This window comes from Hyperolius riggenbachi, chromosome 5 (genome assembly GCF_040937935.1).
Source record: "Hyperolius riggenbachi isolate aHypRig1 chromosome 5, aHypRig1.pri, whole genome shotgun sequence".
NCBI classification, from domain to species: Eukaryota; Metazoa; Chordata; class Amphibia; order Anura; family Hyperoliidae; genus Hyperolius; species Hyperolius riggenbachi.
The window spans coordinates 430,408,781-430,427,240 of NC_090650.1; the positions used below are offsets into that span (position 1 = coordinate 430,408,781).

Here is an 18,460-nt window from a genome sequence, read left to right on the forward strand (position 1 = left end):
AGCGCATCCAGGAAGGATGGAGTACCACGGCGACCGAGCTGCGTAATCCTATTCCACTTAAGGATGCAGCGTGTAGGAGCGGAGAGGGGACATCGGCTCTCGCAGGCCGGAAAATAAACTTCTAACGGGGAGCGGATGAAATGAGAGGTTGTAACATCATATTCCACAACACAATGCGTGATGCAGACAGTCTTCTCTGAACTACAACATTCCTCTTCAAAGTTCTTTACTCCGGAAACGGCCGCTAAACACACGGATGAATTACAGAAGATGCAAAAAAAGCGTAACCTGCTGAAATCCTACTAATTCCGTCCAAGTAGTCTTGTGATTCAGAAAACCCGACCACTAAATACGTCATCCAAGATTTGAGACAATCAGAGATGCTAGTAATTTCAAATCACATACAGATTGTACACGGCTTGCCCTTGAATCATTCAAACGTATTTCCTGCAGGTTTTAAAGAGGAACGTGAAAATAATGTAATAAAAAAGTGCTTCGTTTTTACAATAATTATGCATAAAGGATTTATTCAGCGTTTTCCCATTACACAATCTTTCCTCTCCCTGATTTACATTCAGGCATTTACCACATGGTGACTTTCTGGCCCAGTGCACACCAAAAACCTCTAGCAGATCTGCAATACACTAGCGGTTTTTGGAGCAGATTTCAGAGCAATTCTGGGCATGTTTAGAGACAATTTCTAAACATGCCTAGCGTTTTTGGGAGCGTTTTTGTGTAGCAGATTACAAATCTTGTTACAGTAATGCTGTTGCTGAACAGCTTCTGTAACACAACCGCCTGGAAAACCGCTCTGATCTAGTGTTTTTCAGAGCAGTTTTCCACTTTCCTATGCTTTAACATTGAGGCAGAAACGCCTCAGAAATCTAAAAAATGCTGCAGGACAGCAGTTTGCTTTTGGGGGAAAAACGAACCGCTCTGGTGTGCACCATCCCATTCATTTTCATTAGCCAAGCCTTTTTCCCCCTGCAAGCGTTTAAAACAAGTTTCAGAACTGCTCTGGTGTGCACCAGCCCTTTCACTGCTGGCAGGTGATGTCAGTGGAAGGAGATGCTGCTTGCTTTTTTGACAGCGGTTATTTCCCACAATGTAATGAGGTTCATAGACAGGACCATGGTCCTGACATCCCACTGTAGGAGGAGTTTCCCCACAATATCAGCCATACAGCGCCCCCTGATGATCCGTTTGTGAAAAGGAAAAGATTTCTCATGGGAAAGGGAGTATCAGCTACTGATTGGTATGAAGTTCAATTCTTGGTCACGGTTTCTCTTTAACTACTTGAGGACTGTGGGCCTACACCCCCCTAGTGACCAGGCTATTTTTTACAATCAAGGCCACTGCAGCTTTAAGCCCTCGCTGCAGGGCCGTACAACTCAGCACACAAGTGATTCCCCCCCCCCCTTTTTTTTCTGCCCACCAACAGAGCTTTCTGTTGGTGGGCTGTGATCCCTGCTGGCATGTTTATTTATTTTTATATAAATATTATTATCATTTTATAAAATGCATATTTATTTATTTTTTTAATTCCCCGCCAGCCAATCAGCACGATCGGCTGTCATAGACTTTAGCCTATGACAGCGGATCGCTTCCCTGCCTCCAGAGGGGACAGCCGTGTCACACGGCTGTCCCCAGTATATCGCTGCCATAGATCGCAGCACTGTACCGTGTAAATAGATGGAGGTTAATAGATGGCGGTAAATAGATAGATGGAAGGGCCCTAAAGTAAACCTGTGACTTGAGAACAAGTTATATACTTACCTCAGAAGAGCCGTCCAACATCCTCGTCTGACCACCACTGCTGCCGCTGGAAGGATGCAAGGGGTGGCAGCCAGCTACACGTGAGAAATATTTCAGCTGCCAAAGCAGCGTTCAAGCGAGTAATAAGGCTGGCCGAGACCTCTGATTAGATCGCTTCCAGGCATTACTTTTGTAGACAAGACACAGAACATTTATATTGAGCTTTTCTCCTGGCAGACTCAAAGTGCCAGAGCTGGAGCCACTAGGGCACGCTGTATAAGTGTTAGGGAGTCTTGCCCAAGGTCTCCTTGCTGAATAGGTGCTGGCTTACTGAACAGGGTCAGTAGGCAGAGCCCTTAACCAGTACACTATCCAACCACTGTAAAGACCAAAGGAAATCCTGAGAATCCCCCACCAGGAAAAGGACTAGTCCAAACTCCATCAGATTTTTACTACCTAGTGTCAGTGACATAGGAAAAAAAGTAATTTATAGAGCATTTCATGACCCAGCAGCATTCACGCACTCACATTTAAAGAGACTCCGAGGAGTGCCCAAATTTAAAAGAATACACTTACTTGGGGCTTCTTCCAGCTCAGGGTAGGCGGCGAGGTCCCACGGCGTCCTCCTGGCTCGGCTCCTTCAGCCTCCGCCGGCCCCCCGTGATGACACATTGCATCTTTAATCAGGAAGAGCTGGCCGACACCAGGCTCGGTCAGGTGTCGCTGAAAACCGGGGGGGCGGCGGAGGCTGAAGGAGAGGGGCCAGGAGAACGCCGCAGGAACTCGCCGCCTACCCTGAGCTGGAAGTAGCCCCAGGTAAGTGTATTCTTTTACATTTGGGCACTCCTCAGAGTCCCTTTAATCAACATAACATGCCTTAGTTAAAAGTATATCCTCTCTTCCCCTCTTTACCACCAGGGTTGTAATTAGACTTAATAGGGCCCCCCTGCAAAAATGATAACATGGGGCCCCCTTGGTCCCCAAACCTTATGAGGGTCACGTGATTGGAAGCCAACGAATGGCAGCAGAGAGGGTTTTCCTGTGAAACAGCCTCTGTAAGGAGGACAAAAATTACACACGCTCCCGCACACATTTTTTTGTGAGTGAATGGGGAGGTCTCTTTGCTATTTGGCGGCACTTGCAGTTGTGGAGTGGGAGAAGGAGGGGCCACTAAAGCCTCTTGGCCCCCCTGCAATGGCAGGGGCCGCAGGGGTGATTGCTATGCCCATGTTTACCACAAACCAATGTAGTTAAAGGCAGAGATGGAGTAAGAAGTGAGGGGGCCCCAGGCAAAGTAGCTAATTTGGTGCTCCCTTGAGGTCCCTTTGGTAAGCTGAAATAAATAGAGGCCAGAGTAGGTGGCAGGTGGACCCTTTGAAACCCCCTAGGCCCCAGGCATCTGCCTAGGTTGCCTGATGGATGATGCTGCGCTGGTTGAAGGCCACAGTCGCCCCTGGTCGATTGAATTTTCAGAAACACTGCATGTAGCTTCTAGCATCAGCTGCATTCATGGTTTCTTATTCCCCTAGGGGCTCAAAATGAGATGTGACCTCACTTCCTCTGTCATTTTGGTGTCTTCTCCTCCTACACCACTAACAAGCTAGCATCCCCCCAGCCGACCAGCCTACACGACCCAACAGACTAACCCCTCTACCAGCAAACAGACACAAAAGAAGATATCGCTATTTTCTACAGTAAAAGTCAAAAACAGCTCTTGTCCCGTAATGATACGTTGACAATTTTAGATGCACTAATATGAAATGACCAGTAGAGGGCAGTAAAGACTTTCACGATTCAAAAAAATGAATCCATTTGCGCCATAAAATAGATGTTTAACTATCACACATAATACCATTGTTATGTCATGATGTGATTTGCTCAGGCTATGTTCAGAAAACACAATGCAGATGGCTGTATGATGCACGGCAATGTAGGATGCCCACCTGAGCGCCGTACTGCTGCTGATCCCATGAGACTGACCGCGGCATCAGACAAAACTATATACTGCTGCTGATCCCATGTGACTGACCGCAGCATCGGACAAAACTATATACTGCTGCTGATCCCATGTGACTGACCGCAGCATCGGACATATCTATATACTTCTGCTGATCCCATGTGACTGACCGCGGCATCGGACTAAACTGTATACTGCTGCTGATCCCATGTGACTGACCGCGGCATCTGACTAAACTGTATATTGCTGCTGATCCCATGTGACCGACTGCGGCATTGGACTAAACTGTATACCGCTGCTGATCCCATGTGACCGACTGCGGCTTCGGACTAAACTGTATACCGCTGCTAATCCCATGTGACCGACTGCAGCATCGGACTAAACTGTATACCGCTGCTGATCCCATGTGACTGACCGCAGCATCGGACAAAACTATATACTGCTGCTGATCCCATGTGACTGACCGCAGCATCGGACATATCTATATACTTCTGCTGATCCCATGTGACTGACCGCGGCATCGGACTAAACTGTATACTGCTGCTGATCCCATGTGACTGACCGCGGCATCTGACTAAACTGTATATTGCTGCTGATCCCATGTGACCGACTGCGGCATTGGACTAAACTGTATACCGCTGCTGATCCCATGTGACCGACTGCGGCTTCGGACTAAACTGTATACCGCTGCTAATCCCATGTGACCGACTGCAGCATCGGACTAAACTGTATACCGCTGCTGATCCCATGTGACCGACTGCAGCATCGGACTAAACTGTATACCGCTGCTGATCCCATGTGACCGACTGCGGCATTGGACTAAACTGTATACCGCTGCTGATCCCATGTGACCGACTGCGGCTTCGGACTAAACTGTATACCGCTGCTGATCCCATGTGACCGACTGCAGCATCGGACTAAACTGTATACCGCTGCTGATCCCATGTGACCGACTGCAGCATCGGACTAAACTGTATACCGCTGCTGATCCCATGTGACTGACCGCGGCATCGGAGTAAACTGTATACCGCTGCTGATCCCATGTGACTGACCGCGGCATCGGACTAAACTGTATACCGCTGCTAATCCCATGTGACCGACCGCGGTATCGGACTAAACTGCATACCGCTGCTGATCCCATGTGACCGACTGCGGCATCGGACTAAACTGTATACCACTGCTGATCCCATGTGACTGACCGCGGTATCGGACTAAACTGTATACCGCTGCTGATCCCATGTTACCGACTGCGGCATCGGACTAAACTGTATACCGCTGCTGATCCCATGTGACTGACCGCGGTATCGGACTAAACTGTATACCGCTGCTGATCCCATGTGACCGACTGTGGCATCGGACTAAACTGTATACCACTGCTGATCCCATGTGACTGACCGCGGTATCGGACTAAACTGTATACCGCTGCTGATCCCATGTGACTGACCGCGGCATCGGACTAAACTGTATACCGCTGCTAATCCCATGTGACCGACCGTGGTATCGGACTAAACTGTATACCGCTGCTGATCCCATGTGACTGACCGCGGCATCGGACTAAACTGTATACCGCTGCTAATCCCATGTGACCGACCGCGGTATCGGACTAAACTGAATACCGCTGCTGATCCCATGTGACCGACTGCAGCATCGGACTAAACTGTATACTGCTGCTGATCCCATGTGACCGACCGCGGTATCAGACTAAACTGTATACCGCTTCTGATCCCATGTGACCGACTGCGGCATCGGACTAAACTGTATACCGCTGCTGATCCCATGTGACCGACTGTGGCATCGGACTAAACTGTATACCGCTGCTGATCCCATGTGACCGACTGCGGCATCGGACTAAACTGTATACTGCTGCTGATCCCATGTGACCGACTGCAGCATCGGACTAAACTGTATACCGCTGCTGATCCCATGTGACCGACTGCGGCATCGGACTAAACTGTATACCGCTGCTGATCCCATGTGACCGACTGCGGCATCGGACTAAACTGTATACCGCTGCTGATCCCATGTTACTGACCGCGGCATCGGACTAAACTGTATACCGCTGCTAATCCCATGTGACCGACCGCGGTATCGGACTAAACTGTATACCGCTGCTGATCCCATGTGACCGACTGTGGCATCGGACTAAACTGTATACCGCTGCTAATCCCATGTGACCGACTGCGGCATCGGACTAAACTGTATACCGCTGCTGATCCCATGTGACCGACTGCAGCATCGGACTAAACTGTATACTGCTGCTGATCCCATGTGACTGACCGCGGCATCGGACTAAACTGTATACTGCTGCTGATCCCATGTGACTGACCGCGGCATCGGACTAAACTGTATACCGCTGCTGATCCCATGTGACTGACCGCGGCATCGGACTAAACTGTATACCGCTGCTGATCCCATGTGACTGACCGCGGCATCGGACTAAACTGTATACCGCTGCTGATCCCATGTGACTGACCGCGGCATCGGACTAAACTGTATACCGCTGCTAATCCCATGTGACCGACCGCGGTATCGGACTAAACTGTATACCGCTGCTGATCCCATGTGACCGACTGCAGCATCGGACTAAACTGTATACTGCTGCTGATCCCATGTGACCGACCGCGGTATCAGACTAAACTGTATACCGCTGCTGATCCCATGTGACCGACTGCGGCATCGGACTAAACTGTATACCGCTGCTGATCCCATGTGACCGACTGTGGCATCGGACTAAACTGTATACCGCTGCTGATCCCATGTGACCGACTGCGGCATCGGACTAAACTGTATACCGCTGCTGATCCCATGTGACCGACTGCGGCATCGGACTAAACTGTATACCGCTGCTGATCCCATGTGACCGACTGCGGCATCGGACTAAACTGTATACCGCTGCTGATCCCATGTGACTGACCGCGGCATCGGACTAAACTGTATACCGCTGCTGATCCCATGTGACCGACTGCGGTATCGGACTAAACTGTATACCGCTGCTGATCCCATGTGACCGACTGTGACATCGGACTAAACTGTATACCGCTGCTGATCCCATGTGACCGACTGTGGCATCGGACTAAACTGTATACCGCTGCTGATCCCATGTGACCGATTGTGGCATCGGACTAAACTGTATACCGCTGCTGATCCCATGTGACCGACTGTGGCATCGGACTAAACTGTATACCACTGCTGATCCCATGTGACTGACCGCGGCATAACTGTATACTGCTGTGAGATAACACGTTGTATGCTGGACTAATGCGATAGACAATGTTTTCACAGGCACGGCTCAGCTCCTGCAGATCACACACTATGGGCTTGAATTACAGAGGCACCTGTTTTTCTAATAAAGACCATCCTAGTTTCATTTATAAGAAGAGACTCTTGAGATCCTCAGTAATCCAGGAGAAGCTTGGTAATGCCTCAGTAAATCAGGAGACAAGTGAAGGAGATTCCTAAGTAAATCAGGAGATCCTTGAATGTGCCTCGGTAAAATAGGAGATCCTTGGAGATGCCTCAGTAAATCAGGAGATCCTTGGAGGTGCCTCAGTAAATCAGGAGATAATTGAAGGAGATGCCTCAGTAAATCAGGAGATAATTGAAGGAGATGCCTCAGTAAATCAGGAGATCCTTGGAGGTGCCTCAGTAAATCAGGAGATAATTGAAGGAGATGCCTCAGTAAATCAGGAGATCCTTGGAGGTGCCTCAGTAAATCAGGAGATGAGATTCTCAGAGATACCTCAGTAAATCAACAGATCCTTGGAGGTGCCTCATTAAACCAGGCGATCCTTGTAAATGCATCAGTAAATCAGAAGATCCTTGGAGATGCCTCAGTAAATCAGAAGATCCTTGAAATCCGTTAGTAAATCAGGACATCCTTGGAGATGCCTCAGAAAATCAGGAGATCTTTGGAGATGCCTCAGTAATTCAGAAGATCCTTGGCGATGCCTCAGTAAATCAGAAGTTCCTTGGAGATCCGTTAGTAAATCAGGAGATGCTTGGAGATGCCTCAGTAAATCAGGAGATCCTTGGAGATGCCTCAGTAAATCAGGAGATCCTCAGAAATGTATCAGTAAATCAGGAGATAATTGAAGGAGATGCCTCAGTAGCTCCAAAGATCCTTGGAGATGCCTCAGTAAATCAGGAGATCCTTGGAGGTGCCTCAGTAAATCAGGAGATCCTCAGAAATGTATCAGTAAATCAGGAGATAATTGAAGGAGATGCCTCAGTAGATCCGAAGATCCTTGGAGATGCCTCAGTAAATTCGGAGATCCTTGGAGGTGCCTCAGTAAATCAGGAGATGATTCATTAAATTAGGAGATCCTTGGAGGCACGCACTATTAAAACAGCGCAGGAGTTTGAGGCCCAGCCGGCGCCACCATAGGACATAATAGGAATTACGGGTATAGCTGCGCTCAGTGAGTAACTTGGGCACAGTCATAAGACACAGCGCAAATTACTTTTAAACCACTGTAATTTGGCACCAGCAATATCTGAAAGCTGAATTACATAATTCCCTACCATCCACGTCGACCTAGAGTGGGACTAGTAAGTAATGCCGCCGACACTTGTACAGGAGCAGGGCGGGCCATATATCGGCTATATCCTGCGCCCACATCTCCTGGCGGCATATTGATAGGTATGCCCTTGGAGGTGCCTCAGTAAATCAGGGGATCCTTGGAGATGCTTCAAGTGAACCTCCGGACTAAAAATCTACTCAGCAGAACTGAAAAGGCTCGGTGTTTCTTTAACAGTTTCACAGCATCAGAACTTTGTTTTTCTTACCAAAGCATCATTTTTAGCTGCATTTTTAACTAAGCTCCACCCATCAAAGAAAAAAAGCCTGGGCTTTTTCCCCTGATGCTGTGCAGAGCATGATGGGATTTCCTATGTTGTTATTTAGGTTGCCTAGCAACTGGGAGAGGTGCTCAGGACACAGGACAGTTGGAACTGTGTCTCATGCTCCCTGTCACCTCCTTTCAACCAAAAAGACGGCTGCCATCATGAAATCAAACTTTTGCCTGTTCTTTTAAAACAGTGTGGGTAAAAGATTTTATTACCTATCTATTTTAATTAACATAACTAATGTAACTGTCCTAATGACAGTATGTTTGTTTAGGCTGGAGTTCCTCTTTCAGTAAATCAGGAGAAAATTGGAGATGCCTCAGTGAATCAGAAGCTTGTCTGGGTCAGAGGGCACCAACCAGGAAGTGAAGAACTTGGACAATTAACGGAGAATGGAGGGAGACGCCGGGGCACAGGAGGTGGGGTAAGCATCGGAGGGAGACGCCGGGGCACAGGAGGTGGGGTAAGCATAGGAGGGAGACGCCGGGGCACAGGAGGTGTGGTAAGCATAGGAGGGAGACGCCGGGGCACAGGAGGTGGGGTAAGCATCGGAGGGAGACGCTGGGACACTGGAGGTGGGGTAAGCATTGGAGGGAGACGCTGGGACACAGGAGGTGGGGTAAGCATCGAAGGGAGACGCTGGGACACAGGAGGTGCTGTAAGCATAGGAGGGAGACGCCGGGGCACAGGAGTTGGGGTAAGCATCAGAGGGAGACGCTGGGACACAGGAGGTGGGGTAAGCATCGGAGGGAGACGCTGGGACACTGGAGGTGGGGTAAGCATTGGAGGGAGACGCTGGGACACAGGAGGTGGGGTAAGCATTGGAGGGAGACGCCGGGGCACAGGAGGTGGGGTAAGCATCGGAGGGAGACGCTGGGACACAGGAGGTGGTGTAAGCATCGGAGGGAGACGCTGGGACACTGGAGGTAGGGTAAGCATTGGAGGGAGACGCTGGGACACAGGAGGTGGGGTAAGCATCGGAGGGAGACGCCGGGGCACAGGAGTTGGGGTAAGCATCGGAGGGAGACGCCGGGGCACAGGAGGTGGGGTAAGCATCGGAGGGAGACGCTGGGACACAGGAGGTGGGGTAAGCATTGGAGGGAGACGCTGGGACACAGGAGGTGGGGTAAGCATCGGAGGGAGACGCCGGGGCACAGGAGGTGGGGTAAGCATTGGAGGGAGACGCTGGGACACAGGAGGTGGGGTAAGCATCGAAGGGAGACGCTGGGACACAGGAGGTGGGGTAAGCATCGGAGGGAGACGCCGGGGCACAGGAGGTGGGGTAAGCATCGGAGGGAGACGCTGGGACACAGGAGGTGGGGTAAGCATCGGAGGGAGACGCTGGGACACTGGAGGTGGGGTAAGCATTGGAGGGAGACGCTGGGACACAGGAGGTGGGGTAAGCATCGGAGGGAGACGCCGGGGCACAGGAGGTGGGGTAAGCATCGGAGGGAGACGCCGGGGCACAGGAGGTGGGGTAAGCATCGGAGGGAGACGCTGGGACACAGGAGGTGGGGTAAGCATTGGAGGGAGACGCTGGGACACAGGAGGTGGGGTAAGCATCGGAGGGAGACGCCGGGGCACAGGAGGTGGGGTAAGCATTGGAGGGAGACGCTGGGACACAGGAGGTGGGGTAAGCATCGGAGGGAGACGCCGAGGCACAGGAGGTGGGGTAAGCATCGGAGGAAGACGCCGGGGCACAGGAGGTGGGGTAAGCATCGGAGGGAGACGCCGGGGCACAGGAGGTGGGGTAAGCATCTACACAATTCTCCACACACACAGGCATACTTTCTGAAAAATATTGAGTGCTAAGGTATCCTTTAGAATCAAAATAGTAATACAGGACTCCAGGACTCCATTTCTATTTGGGAGGATTAGTTCTACACTCGGATACAATTATTTACCTCCTAAGTTTATTCTCACTTTTAGGTTTACCAGTGAGGGATTTTTCTTCTTTACACATTCTTTCCCTCCTTCTCTACACATTCTTTTGTTACGCTTAATAAAATAAGTAATATTTATCACTTGCTGGGGGCATAAAAAAATGAAACCGCTTTGGCCCTTTCCAGTTTGTCTTGTTCAGTTTAATCTGCCGGCTTCCCTAATGAACGCGTATCAGAAAGAATAATACTATATTAAATCGTATTAATGTACCGACCGCTGGTAATTCTATTTCCTCACCATTATTTCCCAGGTGCGCGCGGCGCGGTGGGGACCCTGCGTTCTCCGCACTATATTTATCCTTGTCTTTGCGATAATAGCTTATCCTTCATCATCTTCGTACGGAGGAGGGGGAGGGGGTGCGGTGGGCACTCCAGTCCGCTTCTGCTCATATTGCTTAATGAGAAATAAAAACGTTTCTGTGAAATCCGAGGACGCCGCGCGAGGCAGAGGAGGGCTAATCAGATTGACTGCTACGCAGCCTATATCGCTAATGCGTTCCTGAGCTAATAGTCTCCCGACAGATTCCGGGTAATTTATCGCCGAAGACGTCGCGCTCGCAGCCGTAATTAGGTCTGCGGAAAAGCTGGCCTCAGATCCGTTCATCCCTCTCGGAACCACCGCGCTCGGAGATCGGGATTGATTAGAAGTGATGACTCAGATAAGTTTCACCTGAGTGAGTTCATATTCCAAACGTATGACATTAAATACTCATCCACTTAGAGGCTGCTTATGAAAAAAGAAAAAAAAAAAACATATATATATGTATGTATATGTATATATTACAGGTGGGCACTGTGAGCGGATCATTGCTTAAAGAGGAACTGTAGCGAAAATCTTAAAAATGTAAAACACATACAAATAAGAAGTACATTCCTTCCAGAGTAAAATGAGCCATAAATTACTTTTCTCCTATGTTGCTGTAGGTAGTAGGTAGTAGAAATCTGACATTACCGACAGGTTTTGGGCTAGTCCATCTCTCCATAGGGGATTCTCAGCATGGTCTTTATTCTTTATAGTCTCTAAAAATGATTAATACAAAGATGCTGGCCAGCCTCCCTGCTTGCTGCTCAATATTTTGGCAGTTGGACGGAGCAACTGCCATTCACTAAGTGCTTTTAAAAATAAAGAAAACCCTGAGAACCCACCTATGAGAAGATGGGCTAGTCCAAAATCTGTCGGTAATGTCAGATTTCTACGACTTACTGTAAGTTACAGCAACATGGGAGAAAAGTAATTTATGGCTCATTTTACTCAGGAAGAAACGTACTTCTTATTTGTATGTGTGTTAAATTTTAAGATTTTCGTGACAGTTCCTCTTTAAAGCTAATGGGAACCATATTGTAAAAGAAAAAAAAAATACTCACCTAAGGAGAGGGAAGGCTCTGGGTCATAATGAGCCTTCCCTCTGCTCTCCCGGACCCCTCATTGTGGCAGCAGCTCCTCCGTTCGAATCCCCTGTTGCGGGGGACTTCCGACGTTTTGGGAGCCGTGTCCTCCCAAAGACAGGCTGCTCCATACTGCGCACGCGCAAGTGCGTGAGGGAGGACTTTCGCGCGTGCGCAGTCTGGAGCGGTCCGTTTTCAGGACTCAGGCTCCCAAAGACTTCCGCCTTGGGCGGAGACAGCAGCATTTGACCAAATTGGTCGAATACTGCTACGGGGAGCCATCGCTGTAACGGTCACCGGGAGAGGAGAGGAGGCTAATTAGGACCCAGAGCATTCCCTCTCCGTAGAGGAAGCCTAAACTGAGAAGGATATGGATTTTTCCTTTTACAATAATACCAGTTGCCTGACTCTCCTGCTGATCCTGTGTCTCTAATACTTTCAGCCACAGCCCCTGAACAAGCATACAGATCAGGTGCTCTGACTGATGTCAGACTGGACCAGCTGCATGCTTGTTTCAGGTGTTTGATTAAGCCACTACTGCAGCCAAAGAGATCAGCAGGACTTGTAGGCAACTGGTATTGTTTAAACGGAAACATTCATATTCCGCTCAGTTTAGGTTCCCTTTAAGTATCTGGCTTTTTTTTACTACTTTTTTTTTAATACGGTTCCCATTCACTTTTAAAGGGGAATTACACTTTTTGGTTTCTAAAGGCCTGTACCCACCACACAATTTGACGACTAGCGATTTTTTTGAGTGACGAGCAGTCGTTTCCATGATCTGACATTGTGGGTACAGGCACAGGATCACGCAAACAACATTTAGCAGCACGCCAATAACAACCGTTGCAGCAGATCGGATCTTTAAGATCCCAACGACTACACCAAAGTACCGCGATTGCTTGGCTTTTCGTTCGTGCCCATTGTGTGCCATCGTGTACGTCGTGTGAGGTCGCACGATGTCGCAAGCAGGAAGAGGAATCGATGTACGCTCGTTGTCAAAGAGAAGTGAGTATAAGGTTAGTATTCAGCCTAAAGCAGCAATTCTTTCAGATCAGCTCTGTAACTTTGCTGCAGGCTTGATTAGTAATGTCTGTGCACCTGCTTATTATCAAACTGACCAATCACGTGGCAGCATAAAACACGCATAACGTCATAATGATACTGGACAGGAGCTTTAGTTAAGTTGGCCAATAGAGATAGATCAATCTCCGGTTATTATCTGATCAGAAAGGGGTCTGTCTGATCGATTCCCTCCTGATCGATGGGTAGGGAGCTGAGGCGGGGCAATGTTGGGTAGGGAGGGGAGGTGAGGCCATGTTGGATAGGCAGGTGAAGCAGGGCCATGTTGGGTGGGGAGGTGAGGCGGGGCCATGTTGGGTAGGGGGTGAGGCGGGGCCATGTTGGGTAGGGGGTGAGGCGAGTCCATGTTGGGTAGGGGGTGAGGCGGGGCCATGTTGGGTAGGGGGTTGAGGTGAAGCCATGTTGAGTAGGGGGTGAGGCAGGGCCATGTTGGGTAAGGGGGGTGAGGTGGGGCCATGTTGAGTAGGGAGGTGAGGCGGGGCCTTGTTGGGTAGGGGGGTGAGGCAGGGTCATGTTGAGTAGGGAGATGAGGCGTGGCCATGTTGGGTAGGGAGGTGAGGCGTGGCCATGTTGGGTAGGGAGGTGAGGCGGGGCCATGTTCGGTAGAGAGGTGAGGCGGAGTCATGTTGGGTAGGGAGTTGAAGTGGGACAACGTTGGGCAGGGAGGTGAGGTGGGGCCATTGTAATTGTGAATTATGATGTGAAATTACAAATATGCAAAATTTATGCTCATCACTAATAATAAGCTTCCAGAATGGGACCGTTACGTTCAACAGATAAACCACAAAGTGACATCCGTCACATGCTAAGTGACATCACCCACCTTGTCTCCTTTTCCGCCCCTTTCTCCACGTTCTCCTTGCAGACCCTGAAATAGAATCAAGAAGAATGATGAATGACAGGTTACACTTCTACAAATATCTGAGCGTTGGCCACTAAATAATTAAAATGCAAAGACTATCTAAGCAGGGCAATGTCTGACCATTGTGGTGGACATCAGTATCAGTGGTGTAACAATAACCCCATAATAGCGGGGGGGGGGGGGGGGCTGTAGTGGCCCTCTAACTGCCCCCCTTTCTTTTGCAGTGAGCACTAAGTAGGGTTAGGGTTGCCCAATGTACAGATTCCCGGGAACTAGAATTGTAAACAGTTCCGTTCATTCACAGTCTGCAGCAAAACACTGATACCATGAAATCAGAGTGCAGGTCAAAGGAAGCTCCCAGTTTGGTCTGGAGTTTCCGATTCTGCGCAGTGCATGGATGGGCTGTCAGTCATTCAACCATGGAAGTCAATAGAAAGCTCCTAATGTGATTGACACTCACAGCCCACCTACAATGGGATGTGACTAATTAACCCTTGTGAAGCTGGAGGTTTTTCTGTATATAAGATTGATCCCTAGTTTTATAGGTACTTCACTTCACTTTTATGTTTACTTACCTTTTTCAATATCTTGCACTGCAGCATAGCTTAGCTTCCAGATGCCAAGCTTAGTTCAGTTTATTAGTGTTGACTTCTGACTGCAAAGCCGCTACATCAAGATCTGCAATTATATTCATGTACTTGCGTTGTCGCTTTATAGTTAATGGGATCCTGTTGGAAAAAAATAATTACGCCAGATACTTACCTAAGGAAAGGGAAGGCTGTGGGTCCTATAGAGCTTTCCTGCTCCTCTCACGGATCCCTCGTTACAGCACTGTCTCCACTGGTAGCAGTATTCCACTAAATTGGTCAAATCCGCCACTGAAAGAGGTTACAGAATTCTTCGGGGAGCCCGACTGATCCTGAAGACAGGCGGGTTCGTACTGCGCCTGCGGGAGCACACTCTCCTGCGCACTCATGTATGCGCAGTACAGAGCCACCCATCTTCGGGATCACTCTGCTCCCAAAGACATCTGAAGTCTCCTCTGGCGGGGGTTTCAAGGGGGGACCGAAAGAGAAGTGGGAAGGCTCTATCGAACCAGTGGTGCTCGTAATGGACAAAAACTTCGTTTCGCAAATTTTGCGAAGTTTTTCGCATCGTAAAACTTCACATTAAACTTTGCGTAGTATTTTACGAAATTACGGGTATAACGTAATTACGGCTACGGTACTACGCTTGTAAACCAAATTGCGTAATGTAATAACGCATTACTTACGTCTGAAAATCTGCGTTAAACTTGCCAATGCGCATACTATACACTGTATATCAATGCGTATAATCATGCTTATAATGCGTATAAACATGCGCATTAAACAGCGCATACGCGTCTATACAATACCATGTCCGGATGCGGAAATTTATAAGTGTACGTCAATCAAAATACGCGTCAAAAGATACTAAATGACTACTTTCGTAATAAACCGTAATTTCGTGAAATTAAGAAGTTATGCAAAATTTCAATACATAATTACGGTTCACACGTAATTTATTACGCATTCTCCGGTACATTTCGCATTACGATGGAAAACGGCAAATTTCAAAGCGAAATTTCGCACATGCGAAATTTCGGCCCACCACTGTATAGAACCCAGAGCCTTCCCTCTGCTTAGGTAAGTATCTGGCTTAATTTATTTTTAACAAGTTCCCATTGACTTTAAAAGGACTAAAGCCAATACATTCCTTAACTGCTTGAGCATCCATGGTCTACATCGATCTGCTAAAGCAGACAGAAGGGAGATCTGGCCAGTGGAATGCAGAGAGCCAGGTAAGTAACCTCTCATTTACACTCAGCTTGCGACTCTGTATAGGGAAGGAGAAAGGGAGGTGCTCGGGAAGGGGAGTGAGCCGCCTTTCCAACATCAGGCGCCTATAGGCATGTGCCTACAGTGCCTTATGGTAAATCCGGCCCTGACTTTGGGGGAGAGTAGAGGGCGGACTCACTGCCTCTGGAGTTAGGAGCAGAGTTTGCTATTTAGCATTTATTTTCTTAATTAGCACAAAATGTATCAGTTACAACTTACGGGTGAGCCCACTAGTCCAGCGGGTCCTGGTGGCCCTCTGGGTCCTTCTGAACCCTGTAAAAATAAAAAAAAAATAAGAAAACATCAGCATCCCATGATCCCGTCTGCTCAAACTTGATATGCGTAAAACAGAACTTGTTATTTGTCTGCCATATCCTTCCACTCCCCTACCTATTGTCAGTCACTAATGCTGGGCATACACGGCCTCGATTATGCGCCGTCCCCGCTGGTGCCTTCATCGATCTCCGCTCGTCCCCGCGGGCGCTCCTTATCTTTTGCTCAATTCCCCGCTATTGTCCGCCCGCGGGGATCGAGCGGGGAATCTATCCGGCAGGTCATCGGACCTGTCGGATATTATCAATTCAAGCCATCAGCAGCTCGATTGATAAGGAGCAAACGCTCCGTGTATGCCCAGCATAACAGTGTCAGTCCTGTTCTCCCCGGGCCAGTCGGCGCAGGTGCAGCGCAGAGAAGTGCGCTCCCCTGTCTCGCTCCTGCAGCTGGGAGTGTTCTGCGCCTGCGCAGGCACTGAACGCTCCAGGCGACGGGAGCACGGTGGGCGCGCGGCCGGGTCATGCATGCGTAGTACGCCCGACTGGCCAGGGAGAACGGGACTGATACTGGGATATCACCGCCGGTAAATTGGTTGGCCATGCTCTTCTGAGCATGACGCCCCCCACCGCGCTCTCACAGCCGGGAGCTTTCTGCGCCTGCGCAGTAGTACTGCACTGGGGCAGAACGCTCCCAGGCACGGTAGCATGACGGGGGGCGCACACACGGCTGTGCCATACATGCACAGACCTGCACGACTGCCCGCTACTGCCCAGGTTACTGGCTGCTATAAGATGACGGCGGAGTGGCGGAAGAGGACGGCGAGGGATCCCGCGCATCTTCTGCTACTCTGGAGCTGTGACTGTTGTCTCTGCTATAAAGTTCACTTCTTTATTTTGTTTTGTAAACCCTTCACCCATGCTGCAATGATAGCTGTGATCTGTGAAACATTCTTATTAATGAACGTATAAACAAGTAAACAGCCTCGCACTCTCCTCTGCACTGATTACGTTTCTCAATTAAATAGTTCAGACTGGATTATAATTACACTGGACTATTCTTCAAGGACGGCATCTGCACGTTTTATAGCTGGGAACTTCTCGTAATTGTTGCTTTTTCTGGTGCATCGTTATGGTTTATGTGTTTGGACTTTACAGCAAATTAGTTTATACAACGGAGCTAAAAATAATAGCGATGGCCTGTATTCCATAAGCAACAGAGGTCACTGGGGGACAAGGATGCCTCTGTGGCCTGCGGTGAATCATAAGTATAAAGAAAGCCTATCTATGTGGAAAAGACAATAAATAAAACCAAAACGAAAAGGAACAAACTACCCAGAACTTGGGAAAAATCAAAGAGAATCATTAAAGTGGAACTGTAGAGTGAAAATAAACACATTGTTTCACTTACCTGGGGCTTCCCCAAGCCCCCAGCAGCTGTCCTGTCCAGCGCCGGTCCTGCCCGAGCCTCCGTTCTCCCGCCGCCACTCCGTCCCGTACCTCGACTTGTAAGTTGATGCCAGCGCAGCCCTGCCAAGCGTATCCTTTCTTCGCGTTCCCCTCTGCAATAGCGGGAAACGCGAAGAAAGGATACGCGTGGCCAGAGGCCCAGCGGTGAAACCGAAAGTAGCTGGCGGCGGGAGAACGGAGGCTCGTCGAGAAGCAGCGCTGGACAGGACGGCTGCTGGGGGCTTGGGGAAGCCCCAGGTAAGTGAAACAATGTGTTTATTTTCACTCTACAGTTCCGCTTTAAGAAGCTCCCCCCCCCCCCGCCCCCCCCCAGGATACTTACCTCAGGAGAGAGACGCCTCTGGATCCTAATGAGGCTTTCCCCATCCTTCTAGTGCCTGCAATATTTACCTTCCCCGTCTCCAGCGCAGACGCAATAGCGACTTTCCATTGGGCTCTGGCGGAAATAGCTGAGCCAGATCAGGTCCGCCCTACTGTGCAGACACGAGCCGCCTGTGCAGTAAAGCGGACCAGATCATGCTCGGCTATTTCTGCCTGAGCCCGACCGAAAAGCACCTGCACTGGATCGCGGTAGCTAAATGTTTACTTCCACTGGTGTTCTGGCTTGCCTTCGACAGAGGGGGATGGGGGAAGCCTCATTAGGATGCAGAGGCGTCCCCCTCCCGAGGTAAGTAACCCAGGGGGGTGTTTCTTACAGATTCTCTTTAATTTTTTCTCAGGTTCCGACCAGTTTGTTCCTTTTCATTTCGGATTCATTTATTGTTTTTTCAAATACACAGTCTCTCTTTATACTTATGATTCACCGCAGGCCAAGGAGGCACCCTTGTCCCTTGAGGGGGGGGCTTTACTTACCATGGGATTTTCTCTGATTTAAAAAAAATGCTAAAAAAGCAACATAATATCTGGAGATCGCTGATGCCATTTCTGGAACGTAAAGTTCCAATGGAATGGCCAGGTCTCATTTGAATTCCCAAAGTTAAGTTATCATGTGGTTTGTACCTCCTACCCCCAATGGCCCATCTTACACAGTAAAT

General features: G+C 49.2%; 1 protein-coding gene across 2 annotated transcripts in view; it reads right to left on the bottom strand.

The window, feature by feature from the left end:
* COL22A1 (collagen type XXII alpha 1 chain) overlaps positions 1–18,460 on the bottom strand; it is a 483,118-nt gene that overhangs the window by 220,136 nt on the left and 244,522 nt on the right. For both annotated transcript variants that reach the window (XM_068238069.1, XM_068238068.1), the window contains exons 16-17: positions 15,907–15,960; positions 13,790–13,834 (exon numbers count right to left, since the gene is read on the bottom strand). In XM_068238069.1, coding sequence (XP_068094170.1) covers positions 13,790–13,834; positions 15,907–15,960 — 99 coding nt within the window. The remainder of the gene's footprint in view (positions 1–13,789; positions 13,835–15,906; positions 15,961–18,460) is intronic.